The sequence below is a fragment of the Petaurus breviceps genome, unplaced genomic scaffold (assembly GCF_028583685.1).
Source record: "Petaurus breviceps papuanus isolate PSGF00001 unplaced genomic scaffold, PetGlider_PUasm1.0 80, whole genome shotgun sequence".
In the NCBI taxonomy this organism is placed as follows: domain Eukaryota; kingdom Metazoa; phylum Chordata; class Mammalia; order Diprotodontia; family Petauridae; genus Petaurus; species Petaurus breviceps.
Genome location: NW_027186540.1, coordinates 21,959,228 through 21,984,036, shown reverse-complemented (window position 1 = coordinate 21,984,036; position 24,809 = coordinate 21,959,228). Strand labels below are relative to the sequence as shown.

At 35.7% G+C, this 24,809-nt stretch overlaps 1 protein-coding gene across 2 annotated transcripts in view; it reads left to right on the top strand.

Annotated features, from left to right (window-relative positions):
* LOC138176051 (reelin) overlaps positions 1 to 24,809 on the top strand; it is a 566,262-nt gene that overhangs the window by 240,635 nt on the left and 300,818 nt on the right. For both annotated transcript variants that reach the window (XM_069106794.1, XM_069106793.1), the window contains exons 7-8: positions 14,219 to 14,315; positions 19,931 to 19,982. In XM_069106794.1, coding sequence (XP_068962895.1) covers positions 14,219 to 14,315; positions 19,931 to 19,982 — 149 coding nt within the window. The remainder of the gene's footprint in view (positions 1 to 14,218; positions 14,316 to 19,930; positions 19,983 to 24,809) is intronic.

Genomic DNA, 24,809 nt, shown 5'->3' with positions numbered 1-24,809 from the left:
ACAACATTCCTTCCTCCCCTCTCCATTCTCCCACTTTTACCCTCTCTTTCATTCCCCTTCCCTCCCTTCACTTCTGACCAAATGGCCAGTTTTTTTTGGTCTGGTCCATAAACATAACTCTACTCCTGACTCTTAACTGTTGCTTTCACTCAACCGAATATGCCATTGGACCAAATGCAATAGTAAGAGGAGGGAAGAAGATGGAATAAGCATTAAGTACCTACTATGTGCCAGGTTCTTTGTTAAACGCTTTACAAATATTATCTCAGTTCATCCTCTCAACAAACTTTGGAAGTAGATGCTATTATTATCCCCATTTTACAGTTGAGGAAACTGAGGCAGACAGCAGTTAAGTGACTTGCCTTTGGCCACACAGTGTCTGAGGCTTTATTTGAGCTCAGCTCTTCCTAACTCCAGCCCAAATGTCCTATCTATTGTGCTACCTACCTGCTGCAGAGAGTTTAAGTTGATTTCCACAAATCTCTCACCATTCTTGGAAAACAATTTTCTTCTCCTTCTTCCTGCCTTTCTCCTAACAAGGGAACATTTATTGAGAAGATACTAAGTTCAAGCCACTGTGCTTTCTGCCTTAGTTATATAGTGGCAGCCAAAGACTAACAGGTAGGAAGAAGAAAACCTGAGATGTCTCCATGTAGTTCAATTCAAATAAGTTCTGTTCAACAAACATTTCTATTAAGCACTTAGATCATGCAAGACATTATATTCCTCTCTGGAATTTCAGGAACAGTACCTCCTTATTATTGGTATCAATGTTTCATTCAGTCTCAGTGACATTGTTTTTCAAGTATGCTTAATAAGATCCAAAACCTTAATACTTTAAAAAAAAATACATTATGCAACACCAGCTATTTGACAAAGGTTAAATCACTGGATCACAGACTTAAAGCCACAAAGGATTTTATAGGTCATCTACCTCAAACCTTTCATATGAAGAAATGAGGTCAGAGAAATTGACTTGCCAGGGTTCATATAGATAGAAAATAACAGAGCCTGAGTTTGGACCAGGGACAGGGACTCTGATGCCAATTCAGTGTCCTTTCCACCAAATGAAAGATTGATCTCTTAAGAATGACATGTGAAGAACAGAGTTTCTATCAAGGACTCTTAACTTTCTTGTGTATGTCATGGACCTCCTTAGCAGTCTGGTGAAGTCTGTTGACCCATTCTCAAAATAATATTTTTAAATATGTAAAATAAAATATCTAATATTACAGAGGAAATCCAATGTTAGAGAAAGAGACAATTTCTGTGTAATTTTTTCCTCATCCAAGTTCAGTGATCTCATGGAATTTATCCATAGACCTCTGAGATTTCTGTGGATCTTGATCAAGAACCCCTGGCTGAGGATACATAGTGATACTTAAAAGGACTAGGAAACAGATTAATCTTTTAAAAAAAAAATGAAACAGAGAGGCCTTTATCTTCCAGGCATCTCTGAAGTCAAGGATAAAAACTTGCTTTGTTGAACAACTGAAATGTTTATCCCCCTTAATGCTTACCGTATGAGGATCACAGAAGGCATCCGGAACTATAATATTACTAGACTAGGATGTTCTAGTAGGAAACAAGGGACTGTTGGAAAAATAAGATGACAAATGGTGACTAGACAACAACAGATGTTTCCCCTCCAGCACAATAATAGAACGAGAATAACAGAGAGGTAGCATTCAGGAGAGAGCAAGGAAGAACAGTGGCAACCTCTCAGAAAGTGGCTCTAGATGAATGTGATGTGCCCCCAGTAGGGACAGGATACATCAGAAATGAAGACAAAGATGAAGACATCTCATGTACTGTAGGTAATTGAGTACTTCAATCAATCTGCTTAGGGGACAAAATGCCAGGCAGCTAGGAGGATGAAAATCACTGCAAGGATTGCCTAGGATAGAGAAAATTAGCTTAATTGCTCAAATCAAGGAGAGAAGTTCTACCAAAGACTGGAACATTTCTGTTTCTGTATGTAAAGGTGATAATTATAGGGTCAGGGAAATACAAATCGAGGAGGACTGTGCTGTTGGCAGCAGTTGAGCAATTAAATTCATGGAAGCAATTAATTTCAAAAAGCAATAAGAGTCGGGATCTGACTTATATAGTATCCTATGACTCTGGAGAAAATAAATAAAATAGGAGAGAGGGAGGGAGGGAGAGAGAGAGACAGAGACAGAGAGAGACAGAGAGAGACAGAGAGAGACAGAGACAGAGAGAGACAGAGACAGAGAGAGAGAGACAGAGACAGAGAGAGAGAGACAGAGACAGAGAGAAGACAAGACAAGACATGGAGTGAGAGAGGAAAGGAGGCATGGAGGGGAAAGAGAGATTTAGTCTCTAGGGGTATTCAGGATAATGGGAGCAATTTTAAAAATGACTGAGAATGTTCGACACTCCCTGACTTCCCTATTTCGGATATGGTCCCTTCCTTCTCCCAAGGACCCAGTCTCAGAGCCTCACTCACGTTCAGCTGTTCTGTGCCTCTCAGCTCTGACATCCATTCAGTTGTTGAGCCTTAATTCAGCCTCTCAGATATCTCAAATATTCATCTCCTCTTCCTTTTCTACTCATGCTATTCCCCCATTCTGATTAAAATCCTCATTACCCGTTGTCTGGATTGCTATGATCGTGATCCATGCTTTTTCCCTGCCTCAAGTCTTTCTTCCATCCTTCAGAGTATTGCCAAAGATATCTCTCAATGTACAGCTCTAATCACTTAAAAATATCGGCAGCTTTTCTTTGCTTACAAAACACAGAGTCGTTATCCTACCATGCAAAGATGACCACAATCTGGCTCTGGCCAGACTTCCCAGGCTTCATGCACACATTTTCCAGCATTCTCTAGACAGCCAAACTGGACTATTGGAAATTCCCAAATCTCTTTCTGCCTTTTTCTATTTCTGCATATGTGTACCTTAAATATATCCCGACCTATTGAAATACTTCCTTCATGAGCCACCTTCTTTGGTCCCCTATTTAGAAGTAATAATTTCTTCCTCTAAGCTATCCTAGCTCTCTGTTTGACATGGGCAATTCCTCATATTCTAAATTGTATCTTAATAATCTGTAAACATGATTTATAAACTTGAGATAGGAACTGCATTGGTGCCACCACAACTATCAAAGTATAGTTCTTTGCAGATTGTAGACAAAATAAATATTTCTAGAATTGATTTCAATCTTTTCTATGATTCCTGATTTTACTTGCAAAGGGAAAGGAGAGATGAAGTGACCATGACAACTCAACAAATATTATAATATGAGTAGTAGTAGTAGTAGTGGTAGTAGTAGTAGTAACAGCAACAGTAACAGTAACAAAAGCTAGCATTTATATAGCACTTTAAGGACTTTCCAAATATTTCTCTTTATGCTTACAACAACTAAGTGAAAGCAAAATGCTCTTGTGCCCATTTTACCAATGAGGAAACTGAGACAAACAGTGGTTCAAAATTAAGAGTCACAAAGATAATGTGTCTGAAAATAAATTTAAACTCATGGCCTCCTGACTTAAGATAGCTAGGTGGCACAGTGGATGGAGTGCTAGGTGTAGAATCAGGAAGATCTAAGTTCATATCCAGCCTCTGACAAATACTAGTTATATGGCCCTGGGCAAGTCACTTAACCCCTATATGCCTCAGTTCCTCATTTGTAAAAGAGGGATGCACTGGAGAAGGAAATGGCAAACTACTCCAGTATCTTCACCAAAACAAATAAACAAACAAAAAAATCTTTGGGCAAAAAAAACCAATGGGCAATATCTACAGGGTCATGTAGAGTCAGCCACAACCAAATGATTGAAAAATAACAATTTCCTAACTTCAAGTCTACAACTATATTTACTAAGCCACCTGCCCCATTATTTAGGAAATGCCTATTATGTACAAGACACTATGCTAGGGTCTAAATATACATGTAGAAAGAATAATTCCTTCCCTTTAGAAGTATATCATTTTATAGGGAAGAGAAGACTATTCTAAATTAGAATGATTTTTTTGCACAGTTATTTCTTTTGTGGTTCCATAGCTCACTATTAACTACTGCTATTACCCAAGAGCGAAACAACAGCAAATGTAACAGCATCTCAACTACTAGAAATCTGAGTATGAGAATGAGAGTGGAAATACAATATCCAGACAATCAGGACTAAAGCAGATTAGGAACATTACTAGGAAAAACATGGAAAGAAAAACCCTTCACTGACAGTCTAGCTACTCAATGGATAAGAGGAATTGAGAGTCAGAACTCTCACAGTGAGAAGTAGAAGTACAAAGTGTCCAGAAAATGGTCTGCTCCATAGTTTGAAGTAACTCATGATTTCCATTCCCTTAGCTAAATCATCATCATCATCATCATCATCACCATGTTTATGAAGTACTACTAGACAGAGTCATATTATAAAATGTATGCTTATACTTTATGATGCCAGGCAACAGTTTATTAGTTAATGTCATTGAGTCCAACGCTGGCCATTTCCAGATACAAGATATCATGGGTAGATAGAGTACCATTCTCAGGCATGGTGACAAATTTCATTTTTCTCATGCTCAGGAAAGAATGATGATTAGATAATGCATAATTGTCAGTGTGTTTCCAGTTGATTAACTTGTCTGGGCAGTGGACCTGACCAAAGGCTGAGTGACTTCATTTTGACCCAAGAAGAGCAATGATCATTGTCAAAGACATTACTCTTGAAAAACGGCCTTTCAGTTGTTTATTTATTGTCTGTCATTGGTGTGATGTCACTGCAAACTATTCATAAATCTCCAGTTTGTGCAAAGAGTTCAAATGAATATAATTTCCCCATTAATCCTCCTCCTCTTTTTCCTCTTTCCTGCCTGCTGAAAGCCATGTATATGAATCGCTCCAATTATTATATGTGTGGGCCCACAGACTTCAGTGACATTTAAATTTCAAATTCTCCATTGTATTTCAGAGATTCCTCTGTGTCTGCTGAATAGTGCTGCAGCAGAGTCTCTCTGGCTTATTTTCATACCTAACAATTTTGAAAGGATGCATTAACCACCTAATTGTGACTTTAAAAACTTAGTCTTTCCAACTCAGATACACATCTCACATGATTCTTTGTTGTAGAACAAAGAACAAACACCAAAATAATTGAGAGCAGAAACAAAGAACTGCCATCAGAATAATGAAACTTCTACCTGTCGGGAGAATTGTTACAGTAAAATAAAAAGGTTCACTTTGAAGCATGTTAATATTTATGGTTTGACTCCAACTTTGTTGGTCAACAAAAATACTCTCAGTGATGGAGGGTTTCTTTGTTTCATTGAGACTAAAAACATAATTTTGCATTAAGTAGATTGTCATAAATAATCGCTAAGCTATAATGTTTTCAAAGAAACCTGGGAATGGATTGCTACATGATTATTTCAGACTAACATATTTTCTACTGGTACTATTTATTGGTTACAACTTGCCATTTGTAAGATTTCATTATAAAAGCAGATTTCCGCCCTTTTACATTAAAAATATAAAATTGTCAGAGGCAACAAGGTGCTGTGATAGATAGAGTACCGGCCCCAGGAGCAGGAGCACCTGAGTTCATGCCCAACTTCAGACAGTTGACACTTACTAGCCATGTGACCCTGTTAGTACTCCTACCAGTGATGCAGATCACAATTCAAGGTAATTAACACAACACAAGGCAATTAACCCCAATTGCCTTGACAAAAAAAAATAATAATAAAATTGTCTGAAACAATTCAGATACAGTTACAAAATTTACATGTAGCTAAAAACTTCTGATGACAAAAACAATAGCATGATTGTCAGATTGCTTAGAAATGAGTATTGTTCTCTCAGTGGCTTCATGTTTTATACACATTAAAGAATTGATACCAAGCATGTTTTGTAATAGAAAAATAAAGATTAGATGAGGAGCCAAAGGAACCTGCCATAAAATATTACAAAATATCACTGTCAGGAGTAAATAGAATACCTTTCTGACTCATATAGTAATTGTCATATCCTTATGAGACAAATAAAGAAAGTTGGCCTAGCCTAGGGATGTGATTAATGTCAGATTCTTTACTAGATCTCTTTAGAAACTCCAAATCAGGGCAGCTAGGTGGTACGGTGAATAGAACACCAGCGCTGGAGTCAGGAGGACCTGAGTTCAAATTCGGTATCAGACACTTAACAGTTACTAGCCGTGTGACCTTGGGCAAGTCACTTACCCCAAATTGCCCTGCCCTCCCACCCTCCAAAAAAAAAAAAAGAAAAAAAAAGAATCTCTGAATCCAGAAACCAGATTGGTTCCTTTGAAAGGACAATTTAACTGGGAATTACTTAAAAATTAGTTTTTCCAACAGTTCTGCTCTCTGAACACAATTTAAGAAAACTCAATTTCTGAAAGAAAGTGTAAGAAATCAAATTGTAAAACAAAGAGACTAAACTGTGGGATGTAATAGCCAATAAACAGCAAGACTGTTATCTGTAACACTGAAGTAACATCCTTTGGTACTTATGCTATGTTCCATAGAATTAGAGTTAAGTATCCATCTATTTGCAATCTTCTCAAAGAGTACCACCTGATTTTAAATGCTCAAGTCATGAAGATTAATCTGTTAGGCAGAGGAAAACCTTGTGAAAAATTGATGAGGCATCTCATAGTGGTTTATAATGTGAAATAATGAAATGAAATGAAGGTGTGCATCAAACAGATGTAATCCTAGATTTTATTGATTTGGTTGCTTACTCTTCTGATACAGATTATGCCATATGCAGACCTTTTTTCATGTGAAACCCTACTTCTTCTTTTAGTATTTCAAGTGTACTAATACACTACTTGGCCTTTCTATTTATTTTCTGTCTCTGGCTACATGACCATCCAACCTCATTTTTTGCTTACACATATCCCAAATAATGGATTTTATACCACTTCCTGAATGTGAGTCATTATGGGTAACACAGTCTGTTTCTGTTCATTGTACACCATTCCTTTGCCATTTCTTTTGATCATTTGTGATTTCAATTCTTTTGATATTGTGAAATTTTAGGATTTATGGCTATGTAATATATCAAGGAGGATATTAATATTAAGGAGTCATCTTTTAATGACTTTTCTACGTTTTAATATTCAGCACCAAATTTTGTCATATAAGTGTCACTCATATTCTTCATCTGCTTGGGCAAATGTTGTATGGAGTCATTAAAGGGGAAGAGACTTGATAATCAAAAGAATCATTATGAGAATTTTGTGACAAAGTGACTAAGTCTAAGGAAACGATAGTTCTTGTTTTGTTTTGGTAATTAGTAAACGATCATATATCAAACATCTATAATGCATCAGTCACCATGCTAAGCCCTAGGGATACAAAGATGGGGGGGGGATAGCCCATGTTCAAAAGGACTCATAATCTGATGAGGGACAGAATATGTGAACTGTTTACAAATAAGATACAGACAGTATAAATTGGGAATCTTATCGGATGGTAGGCACTAAGATTAAGGAGGACTGGAAAAGTCTCCTTGCAGAATGTGAGACTTTATCTGAGACTTGAAAGAAGCCAGGGGAGCTAAAAGGTGGTGAGGAGAAGGGGGAGAATTCCAGGCATGAAAGACATCTAGTGAAAAGGCAGAGTTGAGAATTGGATCATCTTGGCAGCTAGGTTGCTCAGTGCTTAGAGTACTAGACCTGCAGTCAGGAAGACCTTGGTCCAAATTCATTCTGAGATACTGTGCAATCCTAGGCAAATTGCTTAACCTCTCTCTGCCTCAGTTTCCTCACATGCAAAATGAATATAGTAAGAACACTTACCTCTAAGTGATGTTGTTAGGATGAAATGAGATAATATTTGTAAAGCACTTTGCAAATCTTAAAGGATAATATAAATGTTAGATATTTTTCTGTGCACACACAAGCAAGGAGGCCAGTGTCCCTAGATCACAGAATACTTGTAGGGGAGTACAGTATAAGACCAATGGAAAGATAGGAAGGGACCAAATAATGAAAGGTTTTAAAACCAAACAGAGGATTAATTTATGTTTTATCCTGGGCTTAATATTTAACAAACTGTACTTTATTTAATGGGGTTGGGGTTACATGGTCACACTTTAGTTATTAGGAAGATCAATTTGACAACTGAGAGGAGGCTGAATTAGAATGGAGAGGAACTTGAGGCAGGGAGACCAACCAACAAGTTATTGCTACAGGTGTGAGGAGATGAGGGCCCTTACCAGCATGGTGATAGCATCAGAAGAGAGAAGTGGGGTGTATACAAGAGGTGTTAAGAAGGCAGAATCAGAAGACTTTGACAGCATATTGGATATGGGGGTGGGAGATGAGAATGACACCTAGGTTAAAAGCCTGGGTAGCTATAAGGATGGTGGTACCCTTAGAAGTCTCCTAGGGAACCTGGAAAGGAGAGAGGATTTAGGAGGAAAGATCAGGAGTTCAGTTTTGATCGTATTGTGTTTAAGATTTCTGTGGGACATTCAAGATATCTAATAGGCAGTTGCATATGCAAGACTAAAGATCAGGAGAGAGATTGGGGCTGGATGAATAGATCCGAGAATCATCTAGACAGAGATAACTTTTAAAACTTATTATTTGTTTATTTTGAACATTTAAAAAATTTTGAGTTCTAAATTTACTCCTTCCCTCCAGCTCCTCCCCCACTCATTGAGAAGGCAAGCAATATGATATCAGCAAGCAATATATCAGTTCTACATGTGAAATCATGCAAAACATATTTCCATATTAACCAAGAGATAATAATTGAAACTTTGGAAGCATGTGATCACCAAGTGAAAAGGTATAGAGGGAGAAGAGAAGAGGGCCCAGGACAGCCACATGGATGACCCCCACATTTAGTGGGCATGACTTAAATGAAAATCCAGCAAAGGAAACAGAGGAGGGGTCAACCCAGTAGGAGGAAAGCCAGGAGAGATCACTGTCATAAAAACCTAGTGAGAAGAGAGTACCAAGGAGAGGAGGGAGATCAGCAGTGTCCAAGGCTGCATAGATGTCAAAAAGGATGAGGACTGGGGAAAACCACTGGATTTGGCAATCGAAAGATTATCAGTAAGTTTGCAGAGAGTAATTTTGGTTGCTTGATGAGGACAGAAGCCAGACTACAAAGACTTAAGAGAGTGAGCAGTGGCCTATTGAAGGTTACCTTCTCAAGGAGTTTAAGTCACAAAAGGGAAGAGAGACATAGGAAAGTAGTGAATGAGAAAGGACAGGGTCTCAAATGGAATCAAGGCAGCTAAATCATTTATTTTCTTTCCTAAGGAGAATCTGGAGATCTTTCTATTTTGCTTCAAAATGATGGTATTTTCTTGTTTAGTTTATAACAAGGTCTATATGAGTATGATTCACTTCTCCCAGGAGAGAAAGAGCTCAAGATTTAAGAGCTTTATATTTATTTTGTCTTCATTCTACATATATTCTCTGTAGATTTAGATATGTATACATTCATTCTCCTAACAGAATGTAAGCCTCTTGAGAGCAGGGGTTATTTCAGAGGATTGGTTTTGTCTTTGTATCCTCAGTAGTTGGTCAAGTACCTGGCACATAGTTGGTGCTTTAAAAATTCTTCTTGATAGGTTGATGCTTGATCTTTGGAAAGAGACATATAATGAAATTGCTTCAATACTGCAATAGATTTAGGATCTCATCACTGTTAGTACTCCTACCAGTGATGCAGATCACAATTCATCCGTGGCTGTTTAACTTGTGCATCTCACGATGGGAGTTACATAGCATAATGGGGAATTTCTCGTGGGTCACTCGACATTGTGGAGATATTAACAGAGTGAATGAGCTATCCAAAGGTTATCCCTCATTCTCACTAAATGACTGACCCATATTTTTTTCTAGCAATGCATCTCTCTGGTAGTGCCATTCGCAACACTTCTGCACAGTTATTCCTTTGTACTGTATTCCAGCCTGCTCATAGATAATATATGCTTATTCTTTGTCCTTTGGGTGAACCTCACCTTCAGTGTTTTGATGTTCCATAAGTCATAGGCATCAAGCATCACAAGTAGAAAAGTGTTGCTAAAATAGATTATTGCTAAAAAGATGGATCTTTACTTCAGAGAGAAATTCAAGATCATTAAACATATTTAACAATTTCTCAAAGACAACCAAGCCTATTCTCCTCCTGTTCACCTCTGAGACCATCTCATTTTCTATTTGTAATGTCTCCCCAAGACACACATGTGTGTCTATAGACATAGATATATGTATAATATTATCTTTAAAACTTTAAAACTATAATATTATCTTTTGAGTAATTATGAATCCCATTTAGGAGACTGCAGTATTCTAGAACTTTGTCCATTCAGCTCAATGTCTTCACCAAATAGCAGCATCTGAAGCACCTCACTTATTCATAGGGAACGTCTTTGCCATTTGGTTTCTATGCCAGCCAGCCTCCATTATGGTGGAGACTCCTTTTGTTGAGTGTAAATCTACTCACTTTATGCTGAAGAAGAGGCTTGAACTTTGATCTTCTTGATCTCAGAGAGCCCAGCATTTTATCTATTTGACCCCTCCTGTTGCCACAATCATACTTCATATTCATTGATAATAGACGTTCTTCATTAGCAAAATCTCTGGGTGTAGTAATTATTGAGAAGGTTCATACCATGATCAGTAAAGATCATTTTAATATAAAGTTTTACGAGGAGCAGTGGTTAAAAGCTTAGGCAATTTTCATATATCAAACTAGAGGTTTGCTAACCTGTACAATCCTATGGAGGCAGCATGTCAGATAACTTGTTTGTCTCAGTTTCCTCAACTGCAAAATGAGGATAATAATGGTACCTACCTCACACAATTACCATGAGGATCAGATGCTAATATCTGTAAAGCACTTAACACAGTGCTTACCACAGAGTAGTAGTTCCTTGATAAGAGCTGGTACCCCCCTACTTCCATCTTTCTCTGTATAGAACTGAACACAGACATATAATAACCTCACAGTTCTCTCCATCCATCCCTGAGAAGAGGCTGCATGGTTTAGGGAAGGAGAATGGGAATATGCATTTATATAGTGACTATTACTATGTGCCAGATCCTGTCCTGAGCATTACTTTATAGAGTATGGTATTTGGAGTCCTGAGATTGAACAGAGGAAGACTGGTTTAGATCCCAAATCTGATACTTACTAGCTGTGTGATCCCTGGGTATGTCAAGGAAGTTTGGAGCATGTCAGGAAATCTAGGGTTTAATTAGTACTACTACAATATAGAGTTGCTATCTGTGTCAGTGAAGGAAGGTCTGATACTGAGAATGTCCCACCCTTATGAAAAAAATCAGCCCATTAAAGCTTGCAGAAGGCTTTACATATCTTATAACAGTGATGATGATGATAACAATAACAAAAGCTAACATTTATATAGCACTCACTATATGCCAGGCACCAAGCTGAGTGCGTTACAATTTTTCTCTCATTTGATCCTCACAGCAACCTCAGGAAGTAAGCACTATTATTATCATATGTACAGTCGAGGAAACTGAGACAAACAGAGGTTAAGTGACTGGCCCAATGTCACTCAGCTAGCAAGTGTCATGCTCTGATATACACAATAACCTTATGAAGAAGGTATTACACATAATCCCCTTATTGTAGATGGAATAGAAATGGAGGCCACTGAACAATACATAAAGATCCCCATAGCTGCATATTGACTTATAAAACTTACTGTACCTTTAGTTATTTTCTTACACATTTCCCAATTATATTTTAATCTGCTTTGGGAATATTGACACCTCTATGTAGAGGAATAAACTAAGGCTCAGAGAGCTGATTGTCAAGCTAATAAGTGGGGGCCATCTTCAGTACTCCTGATCTATATCTGGTCCCTGGACCCAGATGGCTCTGGAAGAAAAAGTGAGGCTGGCGACTTTGCACAGCCCTGCCTCACTTAAATACATCTAATTCACTGGAAAGTCATGGTGTCACCTCTCTGATGTCATGGTCTTCTTCCAGAATGAAGGACTAACAACAATGACTGATAAGTATTAGAGGCAAAAATCAAGCCAAGGTGTCCACGACTCCAAATACAGTGTTGTGTTCATTGGATCATGCTGCTCGTTGTTTAAATATTTGTGTCATTCCTGGTGTTCTCAGATTTGTTGTTGCCTACACTTGCCCGCCTTGAGTCATTTCACAGTGTCATAGATACCCATCCATGCTGAGGATATCATTGGAACAAGAAGCCTTTCGTATTTCCTTTTTCTTTTATTACTCTCAGTGACCACAGGTTGAAGATAGACTACTTGCACCATTTAAAAGGGGGTATCATAATTAAAACTGTACCACTCATGTTAAACCTCAAAGTAATTTTCCCAAAGTTGTAGGCTCTCTATATAGAAGAGATTCATATAGCAAGGAAGTAGATACCAATGGAGGAAATCCCCCCAAATCCTTAAAGCAGTTGAGACCTAGGCTTTAAAATTCGACTTAAAATTGTGTGTGTGTGTGTGTGTGTATATATCTTCCTAGCACCAAGGTCAAGAACAGTTAAATGGCACAGTGGATAGAGCAGGGGTGAGGAGCCTGCAGCCTTGGGGTCACATGTGGCCCTGTAAGTCTTCAAGTGTGGCCCTTTGAATTCAAATTTGGATTGGCATGTGAGGACCTAGAGGGCCAAATGTGGCCTTGAGACCACAGGTTCCACAGCCCTGGGATAGAATTTCAGACCTGGAGTCAGGAAGGCTCATTTTCCTGAGTTCAAACCTGGCCATAGATACTTGCTATCTGTGTGACCCTGGGCAAGTCACTTAACACTGTTTGCTGAAGTTTCCTCTTCTATAAAATGAGCTAGAGAAGGAAATGGCAAATTGCTGCAGTATCTTTGCCAAGAAAACCCCAAATAGGGTCATGAAAAGTCTGACATGACTGACAGAACAAAGAGTGCTAACATATTTTCCCTGGATTCTTATTTTTAAAACAGTGAAAATTTTTCTCTAAGAGGTTCATGATCCAATGATACAGTAACCTATTTAATAGTTACTGAAAGCATTATGCTGCCTTTGTTCAAATTTGGATAGTCTTGGTTTCATTGTCCTTGGCTATGAACGTGGATGACAGGTTTTTCCCTCTATGAAATATACCATATAACAGTGAATCCTTTGCTGTATACCTATTATTTATTGTTCCTATTTCTTGCTTCTACTCCTGAGGTTGCTAGGAGGAATATGTCTCAGAATTTTTTGCTGCCTTGTCTCAGACATAAGCAAATCGCTGAAAGGGCATACTACAAAGGTCCCTTAAATTAAGGGCACAGTGCCCTTTCCACAGTGTGTAGCACCTGGAATGTGAGAGTCTTCAAAAATGTTCTTCATAAAATACAGCTCTCATGGGGTACAAGGTGCTAGAAGGGGAAACATAGATCTTTTTTCCCCTTCGTGGCTGGGTATATAATGGCTAAAAGGGTAAACTAAAATGCAATGGAAGAAAAAGTATTGTATCAGTATTTACAGGCAAATACTGTAATCAACAGGCAAAATAGTATTAAGAAATGTAAGTTGTTGTTCACTCATGTCCAATTCTTTGTGACCCCATTTAGGTTTTTCTTGGCAAAGATACTGGAATGGTTTGCCATTTCCTTCTCCAGTTAATTTAACAGATGAGGAAACTGAGGCAAATAGGTTTAAGTGACTTGCTCAGGGTCATATACTAAGTATTGATGCTGGATTTGAACTCAGGTCTTCCTGACTCTAGGCCCAGTCCGCTATACACTGCATCGCCTTGCTGCCTCCAACTACAGAATAGGTAGTTTCCCTAATGTTCCTAATGACAAAAAAAAAAATGAAACCAATAAATCATCCTAAGATGAGAATTCTAAAACCCAGCACAATATCATAAAAGGAAGAATAAATTCTGTGAGTAAATTGAAAACAAATGTAAGAAATATAAAAAGTATATGTCAACTTTTGCTGGCTACAGACATCTTTAAACATATTTATACAAAAAGGATAATTAGGTATCTTATTTTACCTGGGAAGTTTTAATAACCTTAAAAAGTTATTAATTTTAATTGTCAGCATTTTATTCATAGACATTTAATATTAAAACTGTAGGTTCAATTCAGTTTAATTTCATTCTTGTTGGTATAATATATAACTAAAATCTGGGCAACCTGGACTTTGTCAACCATTGGATTTTCTTTTCTAAGTTAGTTGCCTTATACAACTTTATATCTCATATTGAAATGAATTTCCATGTTCTTTCAGGGTGGAATGTAACAACTGTGAGATTGGAGAACAGTGTGGTGTAATTATGCATGGCAATGCTGTGACGTTCTGTGAACCATATGGTCCAAGAGAACTGGTAAGGGCGTGTTTCTTGCTGATATGATTCTAAATGCATAAGACTTTTTGAAAATCTATTTTGTTTAAGGCTTGGTTTTTTTGAACCAATGAAAGGTTTTACTATACTATTTAAGCTTACTTAAGATGTTACAGTATTGCTTATAGTGTTAATAGCTAGCCATATTTCTAAGGAAGAGAGAGGAGGTGTTTCAAAGGTAAAAAGAAAAAAAAATAATAAAAAACTGGCAAAGCTCCAAATGGATCTATATAGTATTAGTATTACTATAGTAACATTTCAGTTAATTATTCTTTACACACTCAGGCTAAGCATAGTTTGTATATGCTTTTTTTCAAAATGCTTATATGTAAAGTTAAGTATTCATAGGAAAGATTTTTTACTTTGAAATTTCCATGACATTTTCTAAGCAGATCAGACACATTTGATGAATGATTTTCTCAAACTGTTCTGAAATTTTGGCTTATGTGATGTATGTTATGTGCTTTAAAAAAAAACCGTAAAGTGTTATATAAATAACTTTCCATTATCATTATTGACACTTACCATTGCAAATTGTAATCACCAAGAAAAAATAAAGGTTAAAAACAAATAAACTGGTTTTAAACATTTTTGCTTAAAATGATTTATTTCAAATTCTTAAAAGATGGATTACATTTCCTTAACTTTTCCTACTGGAAAATTAATGTTTTGGACTGCTTTTACCATTAAAAAAATAAAACAAAACATTGGGGATCATAAGGAATGATTGTATGATTTTATATAAGCACTAGCCATTAGTATGTGGTTAATTATCTTTTGAGTTACCTGGCTCAAGTCTATAAAGCTTGAAACTCAATTTTACAGAACTGAGGTTACTCAGACTTGTATATCATTTGTTGTCTCCTTTCTGCTGCCCTTTTCTCTGATGATAATCTGCTTATATATACTTTTGTTCTTCCTTGATACTCGTTCTTTATGTTTCACGTGTCTTTATTCTGTTGTCTTTTGTAGCAGGTTTAGGGAATATTTTGTTGTGGTTTTCACTTTTACCAACAAACCCACACATCCTATTCCAACATCATTAGTTTAATATGTTCCTAAAAGACTATGTATTCTGTGGTGTTTTTTTTTAAGTAAGAAAAATGCTGTAGCAATTAAAAGAAGATTTAGTTATCAAGAAGTGATAGCCAATTAATTTTATGTAACATGGTTCTTTTTCATACTGCATGAATACCTCTTTCATGGCAATAGATACATTTAATTTATTGAAGAGAGGAGCCTCAAAACATTGATAAATTGAGGAGTTTCTTGTTGAAATTGGAGCTCGTACAACAGAATTAATTGGATGCAAATTAAAATAATAGGTCCTCATAACTCAAGTCTGGGAAGGTGCTATATTATTCCCCAAGATGGATGTGACGCCAGGACTGCAGCTCTCCTTAAAGAAGCCCCTAAATCAAAGTTTTGCTAGTATTTTTTAAATAGTGTGTATCACTCTTGATTTTTCCCCACTAAGAACTAAATTTATAAATCTTTAGGAAAAAATACCAATCTCTCCACAGAAGACAATTTGAACAGAGATTAATTTCAGTAGTACCTTTGGAAATGCTTGTCAAATTGTACTTTTCCATCAGTCAATAGGAAATAAAACATTATTCCAAAAAGAGCCCTTAAACTCATAATCACCTAACCATAAGACCCAAGTTATTTATTTTTTTGGCTATTCAAATTTTCTATTAGGGTTAGCTTGCCTAATCAACCTTTTTGATTTGTGCAACATTACTAGTAAGGTTAATTAAATACTTAAACAAAAAGAAATGTTTAAAAATAATTTTCTGGTTTAAGTCCATGACATTTTTGAAGTAATGTTTCCAAAGGTGAAAAATTATACATAGGATCATCTTCTCATCCTAGGAATTTTCCTAGGAAGCTTTTACATCATTTGAAACGGAGTGAAATATTACAGACAGTTTAAGAATCATGCTTATATTCTAGGCAGCAAACATTTCCTTTTCCTGAGCAACACTTTTCCCAGTAAAATTGGATTCAAGCCTGCAATATTGTGACTGAAGTTCTAAATCTATTCCTGGAATTCATGTAGATGAAAATATAAAGGGAAACTTTCACATTTACTTACTACTAGGAATCTCTGCCATTTTCTTGTTTTTGTTAATGGCTGCTACTGTGTTGGTTTCATAGCTCAGTATTGCTTTCCTACGGTATAATCGAACTTTTATCCCTTCTTGTTATTCCATGATAGCTAAACCAATGGGTAAAAACTGAAAAATCCACTAAAGCTACTAGGTTACCATCATATAGAACATAGTTTTATTACTTTCCAAAATGATTGTTTTAACTATATTCAATGAAGACATTTTGTTTGGGGAAACTTTGGGTGAATGTACTCATGAATGTCAGAAATATCCTACCCAACCTGAACCTGCTCCGATTTGGCAAGATAAGAATGGGTCCACTGAATCCCAAGATTGTTTATATTTTATTTGAATATATTTATTTTCATATATTTTATATGTTATATATATATATATATATTTATGGACATAATATATATTTAATATATAAAATATTTAAATATATTTCATTATTGTTAATAGTAGCAGTTCTTACTAAAGTGATCATTAAATTCGTCACCAACATAGCAACTATAGAGTCAAAGGCTTGACCTACAAAAAGGCAAAATAGCAGCTCTCTTTGGTCAGTGAAGTCAGTCAGTCATTCAATGAAGTGGAAAAACCATAATCAGACCAGTTACCTGCCATCATATGTAAGGAGCCAACATTTGACATTTACATAGCATGGTGTCACACATCTAGAAGCTAGAATGGACTTTTTAAAGAGGCCATCTGATCCAACTATCTCATTTTGCAGATGAGGAAATTCAAGTGTGACCTGAGATGTTAATAAGTCAGAGCCAGGATCTGCTTTCTACTAAATGACGTCCTTATATGTAGGACACATGCGATAGCACTTTACTGCTCTGTGCTTTTATCCTTTTTAGTAGTGTAAAATAAAGAAAAATAATTTTGGTCTTTACTTTTATCATATGGAGAGAAGTGACATACACGAGTTGCGTATGATTATTTACCATATGATACTCTGATACTTTGGAAAATGTATTCGGCTATATAGATGAATTCAGGCTATGGAACTCTCACGCCCAATAAAAATGGGACTGGGGAACAAAAGAGCATGAAAAATGACATTGAATAGGGTACAAACATCTTTCTACATACTCTTCTCCAAGGGTTAATGGCCTGACCATGAGCAATAAATTCTTAAGATTCCGATAGCTATAAATCTTCGTGTTTTACATGCTTCAGTTTATTCGGGATATTAAAGCTCAGGCATTTTGTAGCTAAGACCTCTATGTAAATTGTTCTTGGCTCATATATATTATTGATCAAAATCCCTTTTAAGAGGCCCTTTAGTTGCCATGTTGTCCGAATTTAAAAATTACTAATTTTTCAGGGTAAAATTCTATTGATGTTTTAGGTAAAGATGAACATTTATAATTGCCAATCTGAAATGTAATTGGTTATCTGAAAACAAATTATATAGTTCATGGGTAAAGCATGCCCTATGTTTCTGCTATTTTTTTCTTTATTTCCCCTAACTCTCCCATTTGATAATTATTTCAGAATACTGAATGGGAAAAGAGAAGAAGTGAAAGGAAAATAATTATCTCACAGCTCCTTAGTCACACTAGTATCAGGGGGAAAAAAGGTGTTGACCAATCAATAGTCATAAGTCTTTGATTATTTGTGATATTCTACTCTTCATGCTGTGTACATATAATTTAGGAGTCAGCAGTGTGACTTCATAAGCAGGGGATACTGCTAGGGAGTTGGAATCATGAGTGACACAATGCCATGTGTACTTGTGAACCTCTATGCTCTTTTTTTGCCTTTGTTGATAGTTGCCAAGGTGATCCTCCTATAAACTTTCATTGTGATTATTCACACAAAAATAATAGTCACACTTTGCATTTATCTTTACTTCAAAGAACTTATATTGCAAAAATCTTTCAAAAACAATTTCATACTCTTTTTCAAATTTAAGGAATAGGAGGGAAATGCTGCTGCTGGTATATGTTTATGTGATATATTCTTCAGTACATTCAGTATATCCTTCCTCCACCCACAAAGATTGCAACCTCTTTTTGCTTAGTGAGCCTCACAGCTGAAAAATAAATTCCTCACCCAGTGACCAATCTCACAACAGCCAGCATTTATATTGTGTTTCATGTTTTACAAAACACTTCCTATGTTATCCCATTTCCTGAAATTGAGAGGTTTGAGAGAGTTTAAATGACGGTCGAAGTGTCATAAACTAGTAAACTTCTGAGGGAAGATTTGAACTTGGGTCTTCCTGACTCCAAGTCCAGTACTTTATCTGTTATGCCACCAAGCAATGAACCCTTCTTTCCCAGTGTAGCTGGGCCTGTCTTCAGACAACTGTCCAATGCCTGATTCCTTTCCACAATAGAAGGGACTATCAGAGCTTCTGCTGTGTTGGCAGAATCCCCAGAAACCTAGGTCGGTACCCCACTATGACAAGGCATGAGAGCAGGACATTAAGTGGGGGAAGGTAATACACTCACATGGTATAAAAATCAACAGAATCCCCCATCACCTATGGTTTTTCTGATAGTAATTATCCACTTTATGCTTTAAGACCAAGGATTTACCATAAAATATCTTGTTTGAATTAGAAATTGTTCATTCAAAACCTTGTAAGTCAGAATTCCTGACTGGCACAGACTATGTGGAATAAATGAATTGTAGCAATTTTTACACTATTTTCAGTATTCATGTAGTTATAGTAATAATCAAAATCTTGATCATTTTAAGCAAATTATGATGATGTAGCTCTTCTCAAAGAAGAGTTCTGGGGCATGTTAGCCACTGTGGTCTATTGATCTTGTCATATACAGTTTATGACCTGTTTTAATTATGATTAGAGGAACCTAAGTTATATACAGGGTGCCCCAAAAATTCTTGGTGCAGTTTTGCGCTCAAATAGCACTCTGAAAACGAAGAATTTTCTGACATTAAAAATTATGGAATAACCTCTGGAAGCCTTTTGAAACAAGTTAATTTCTCATCAGTATTAGATGGTGATATATATTCTTTCATGAAGTTGGAGAGAGCTAAAGATATTTGGAGCTGGGTGGTTTTATTAAGTGAAAAAAATATTCATTCTATGCCCCAATATTCTGTCTGTGTTCATTGATATAATTTTATATATATGGACATTTTTGCATCATTCCCCTTTGCTACCCAATAAGTTTCACTAGCACCAATACAGGCAACAAGGGATCTGAGAAATTGACTACTGTTCCTGAGTACAGTGTTCCTATAGCTGTTTCTCCAAGGGTAACATGGAATAGTTCTATCTCCCTAGGCCTAACCATAAACAAATTTGAAAGCAAAAAAGAAAAGAAGCAAACGGTGAGAAATAAAGTGATTAAATATGATTCTAATAATTGCTTCTTTCTCTCCATATTCCTCTCTATTTCTTTTCTCATTCCTTTCTTTTTCCCCATCACTCATTTTTCCCTCTCTTTCTCTGTCCTTTTCTATTTATCTCTAATCTTTGTATGTTCCTCTCTTTAGACCACTGCTGGCCTTAATACAACAACAGCTTCTGTCCTTCAGTTTTCTATAGGTAAGTATTTATGTCAATTTAGCTTTTGAAAACATACTTTTTTAAACCTATTAATCATAATGGATGTTGTGCATAATAGTAGTAGTAGTTGCTGTTTGTCTTTTATTCTTAAAGAGGACCAATGACATTATGAGGGTGATGTTGGAGCATAAGCAGTGAAACTTTATTGACTAAAGTCAAATTATGAATATTTATTATAAACTGACATTTATTAGTAGAAGTTGAGTAAAAGAATGGTGGAAGTAATCTAAAGTGCCACATAATCTGAATACACTTTCTGATTTTTTTTGTCAACTAAAGCATAATTCCTTCCTAAGCTATTTTGTTTAGGCTAATATTTAATTGTGAAACATTCCTTAACTATACAGTTACAAAGACTGGGAAATAGAGGTAGGAGGTAGAGGGAAGACAATTTAAATTTACTTTGTAACCATAATTAACAAAGCATATAATTCATCTATGGTTAATTAAGTGATGACTACATTATAGTATTTCATGTGATTATTTGATTAATTTTTTGTGAAAAATGCTTCCTTGATTGATTTAGAAATATCTGCATGAACTATATAAAATCATTTTAGAAATTACTTTCAGAGTAACTTAATTATTTCTTTTCTTTGGCTTATCTTTTCTATTAGCAGTCAAATTCATTATTATTTATTGCTTGACTTTATTTTAAAATTAATTGTATTTGATAGCTTTTATTTTTGTATCACTTAAATTTCCCCCTGTCCTCTTCCCCACTCCCAGAGAGCAATCCCTTTTAAGAAATATTTTTTATAAAAAATGAGTAAAACCTATCAACACAATGGAAAATGAGTACAGTTTTCCCTAGCCCTGGAACCCCAGCCCTATCCCCAGCAAAGGAGTAAAGGGAAGTATCTTGTCATATCACTTTTTTGAGGGTAACCTTGCTCTTTGTAATTTTACGACATTCATTTTCACTTGTTTTATAGTGGTTGTTTTTTTTTTATTGTTAGAATCGCTATGTATATTGTTTTCTGAGATCTGCTTACTTCATTTTGCATCAGTTCACATAGGTCTTTCCATGATTCTCTGTATTCATCTGTAGCACGATAATATTCCATTACATTCAGTTGCCACAATTTGTCCATCCAATCCTCAATCCATGGGCATTTACTTTATTTCTATTTCTTTACTGGCACAAAAAGTGATCCATAGCTATTTTTATGTATAGAGAGCCTTCTTTATCTATAACCTCCTTGGAGTATTGCCTAGCAGTGGAATCTCTGGGTCAGAAGGCAGGGAAACTTTGGTCACTTTACTTGAAGAATTCCAAATTGCTTTCCAAAACGGTTATACTAATTCATAACTCTGCCAATATTTGTTTTCCTATCTTTCCAGAACACTTGCAATATTAACTATATCTTCTGCTATTTTTGCTAATTTTTGCTAGGTGTTTCTGAATTTCTCTATTCGCGATTTGAAGCCTTTTTATTTACAGTAATTTATCTTTATTATTTTATTAATGCTCTTCTTGTTTAAAAACTCTAAAATCTTTATTATTGAAGGGGATATCCATATCAGAGAGATCATGGATCCACTGGGGCATTGGCATTTATTAATGGACAATTTATACATGATTTTCTTAGTGATTCTATAGGAGCATGCAATTTTTAACTTCTAGTTAGAATATCTGGATAGAGTATATCTTTGTTTACTTAGGCCATATCATTTTGAAGACCTCTCAAAGTAGTGGGAAACTCTTGACCCCACTCTTGATTTCCAAGTTGGTACTATTCAATCGGAAGGGCACTTAGGAAGAAGTTCTAAATCACTTTCTCTATAGCTCTGCTGTTTAGAGGAGGTAGAGATTGGTAGAGAATAACTCTAATCTTCAGTTGGTAACTTTTCAAAAAATCAAGTTTTAGATCTAAAGAGCTCAGATGCTATACTATAGGCAACCAGATACCATGGATGGAAATTTCTTGATGAAACTGAAGAACCTATTTATTTTACTGAATTGCCTTGTATTAGAGGACCTTTTCCTGAGAGAACAGAGGGATCAGGGGTTGAAAAGGGACAGATTAAGTGGAGACTGAAGGTTTGGGAAACAGACTTGATTAAAGGCTGGGGAGAGGGGAGGCACTATCATTTTACTAAGTTGTAAGGCAGACTTTTGTTTAAAACATTGGTTTAACTCTCAAGGCTAAAAGTAAGAATGATTGATACAAGAACACGGAAAGAAAAAAATAGGTTAAGATGACTTTTTAAAAGGCCCTATTCTAGTGAGAGTTTCATAAGAAAATGTAGATATTCGCCTGGGCCATTCCTATTAATGAGACGCCAAAAAAAGTATTTTATTATAAGAGATGTATTTTATTAACCTCAGATTTATTTGAGAGTTGGGTGAGGAATTGGGATAAACTACTTCTTAAAGGAATATTTTTAACAGTTTAGATGAAGTAGGTGGGTGGAGAAGAAAACTGAACCATGCATTTTTATCAGTGAGCTATATTGTAAATGTACCATGATAAAAAAAAAATATTTCCCCAGAATGTTTTATTTAACTAAAATGCCCAGAATATCATCATTGTACTCATATTTATATTAATTCTAGTAAGACTAGACTAATGCAAAAAAAATTCTAGAGATATTATAATTATGTACATTCATTTATAAACTTTAGAAGGCCTATAGTTGCCAAAATAGCAACAGTAATTAAATACTCATTGCTATGCTTATATTTTTCAACTCGCTAATTTATATAAAAAGAATGTGTAGGAGGATTGGATATAGCCATTCAAATGTTTCTGTTTTCTGCTAATTTTCTGCTAATTAATTAATATGTAATACTCCAATTCCATACTAATGACCAAGGATTCAATATGGATATTTACATGAGCTAGAGCTTTCATTAATTGTTACTTCTGACTATGAGATCACTTGGGGTTTAATAACAATCAGTGTGCATTTTTAATGATGAACATATATATGGGTAATTACATGGTAGATTCTAAAAGTAGTCTCCAAAATGAAATATACACAAGATAAAATTATGCACAGAGAACCACAAGTCGAAATGTTTGTTGAGTTATTGTTGCACTGGAAGAATGAATATATTGCAATTTCTTCACCACACTTATAAATACTTTTAGCTTACCTTTTAATTGCACATTTAATCCACAAAGAGCACCCAAAGCCTTCCAAATATATGTCCAGAAAGTACTTGACTTATTATGTGTCTTTAAAATGAACTTTTTAAAATGCTTTTTAAAATGAGTCCTTTTATTTTCTACTTGTTTAAAATGCTATTACCATTATTTTTTTTAAATGAGTATTGTGCAATATCTCAATGAAATTTAGGAGAAAGGTGTTTAAGGAGATACTTTTTGCAACTTGAAATTCACTGCATTACATATAGTGCCTATTATATGCCCTGCAGAGCACAAGGTGCTAAAGGAACTAGAGATGGTCCCTGACCTTAGAGAGTTTACAACCAAATTTGGTTTACTAAAACATATACCAACAAAACACCTTTTCATGGTTCTGTGATTTCGCTGGTGTTGAGAGTGAGGAAACATAAACAACTCTTCTATAAGTTATAATATTAGGGAACTGCTTAGGAGCACTGAAAAATTAAATACTCATTCACATGGTCTATATATGTCAGAATCAAGACTTTAACACATGTTATCCTGACTCTGAGACCACCTTTCTATCCATTAACTATGCCTTGCTGGCTCTCAAAAGAGCCATATAGAATAATATATAATCAAATGCTGAAAGATGTGATATCGACTTAGTAAGTGTTGTTAAGAAGATGAAGATTAGAAAATGACTCTGATCATGATCATATAATAGCTTACACTTAAATATCACTTTACATATATTATATCACTTAGTCTTCCTTGTCTGGAGGTAGGTAACTAGAATAATGAAACACTGGAAATTGAAGCATACAGGGATAATGTAAAAGATCTGGGAATGTTTTGCTTGGAGAAAAGACGATTTGCGGGAGAGGGACAAGATAAATGTCATCAGATTGAAGGGTCCTTAAGTGAAAGAGTAATTAAAGATGTTTTTGGCCCCCTCCCCTCATGCCTTTTCCTCTCTCCCCAGCTACCATCCCATCCTGGCTGGAGGGCCAAACTAAAAACAACACCTAGAAGTTACAATTAGAACTATTCTAGGAAAATATAAGAAAAATTGTCCTAACCTTGAGAGCTGTCCAAAGTGCTGCCTTGGGGTTAAGTAATTTCCCCATTACTAGTGACCTTTAAACAGAAATTAGGTGACCGCTCCTCAGAGGGGATTCCTGATCCAAGAAAGGTTGAATTAAGTAAATTCTAAGATCCTTTGTAACTTTGGGAGTCTATGAATTTGCAAGCACTTAAGGTAGATAATACAAGTATCTTTATTCTCATTTTATTTTTTTTTCAAATGCTTTATTAACTTCTGGTTTACATCATTCATTTCCACCTGAATTTGAGTTACAAATTTTCTCCCTGTTTTTTCCCTACCCATTGCCCCAAAATAGTGGTCCCATAGGATATCCCCTCCTCCAATCTGCTCTCTCCCATATCTTCTCCCATACCCCCTTCGACTTTTCTAGTAGGGCATGGTGGATCTCTATGCCCCAGTGCCTGTATATCTTGTTTCCCAATCGCATGTAAAATATTATTAATACTACTATATATATATATATATATATTTTTTTTTTTAAACATTTGATTTTAAAACTTTGAATTGCAGATTCATTCCCTTCCTCCCTTGTCACCCACCCTCACTGGGAAGATAAGCAATTCAGTGTAGGTTGTACATGTGTAGCTAATGCAAAACATTACCATAGTAGATATATTGTAA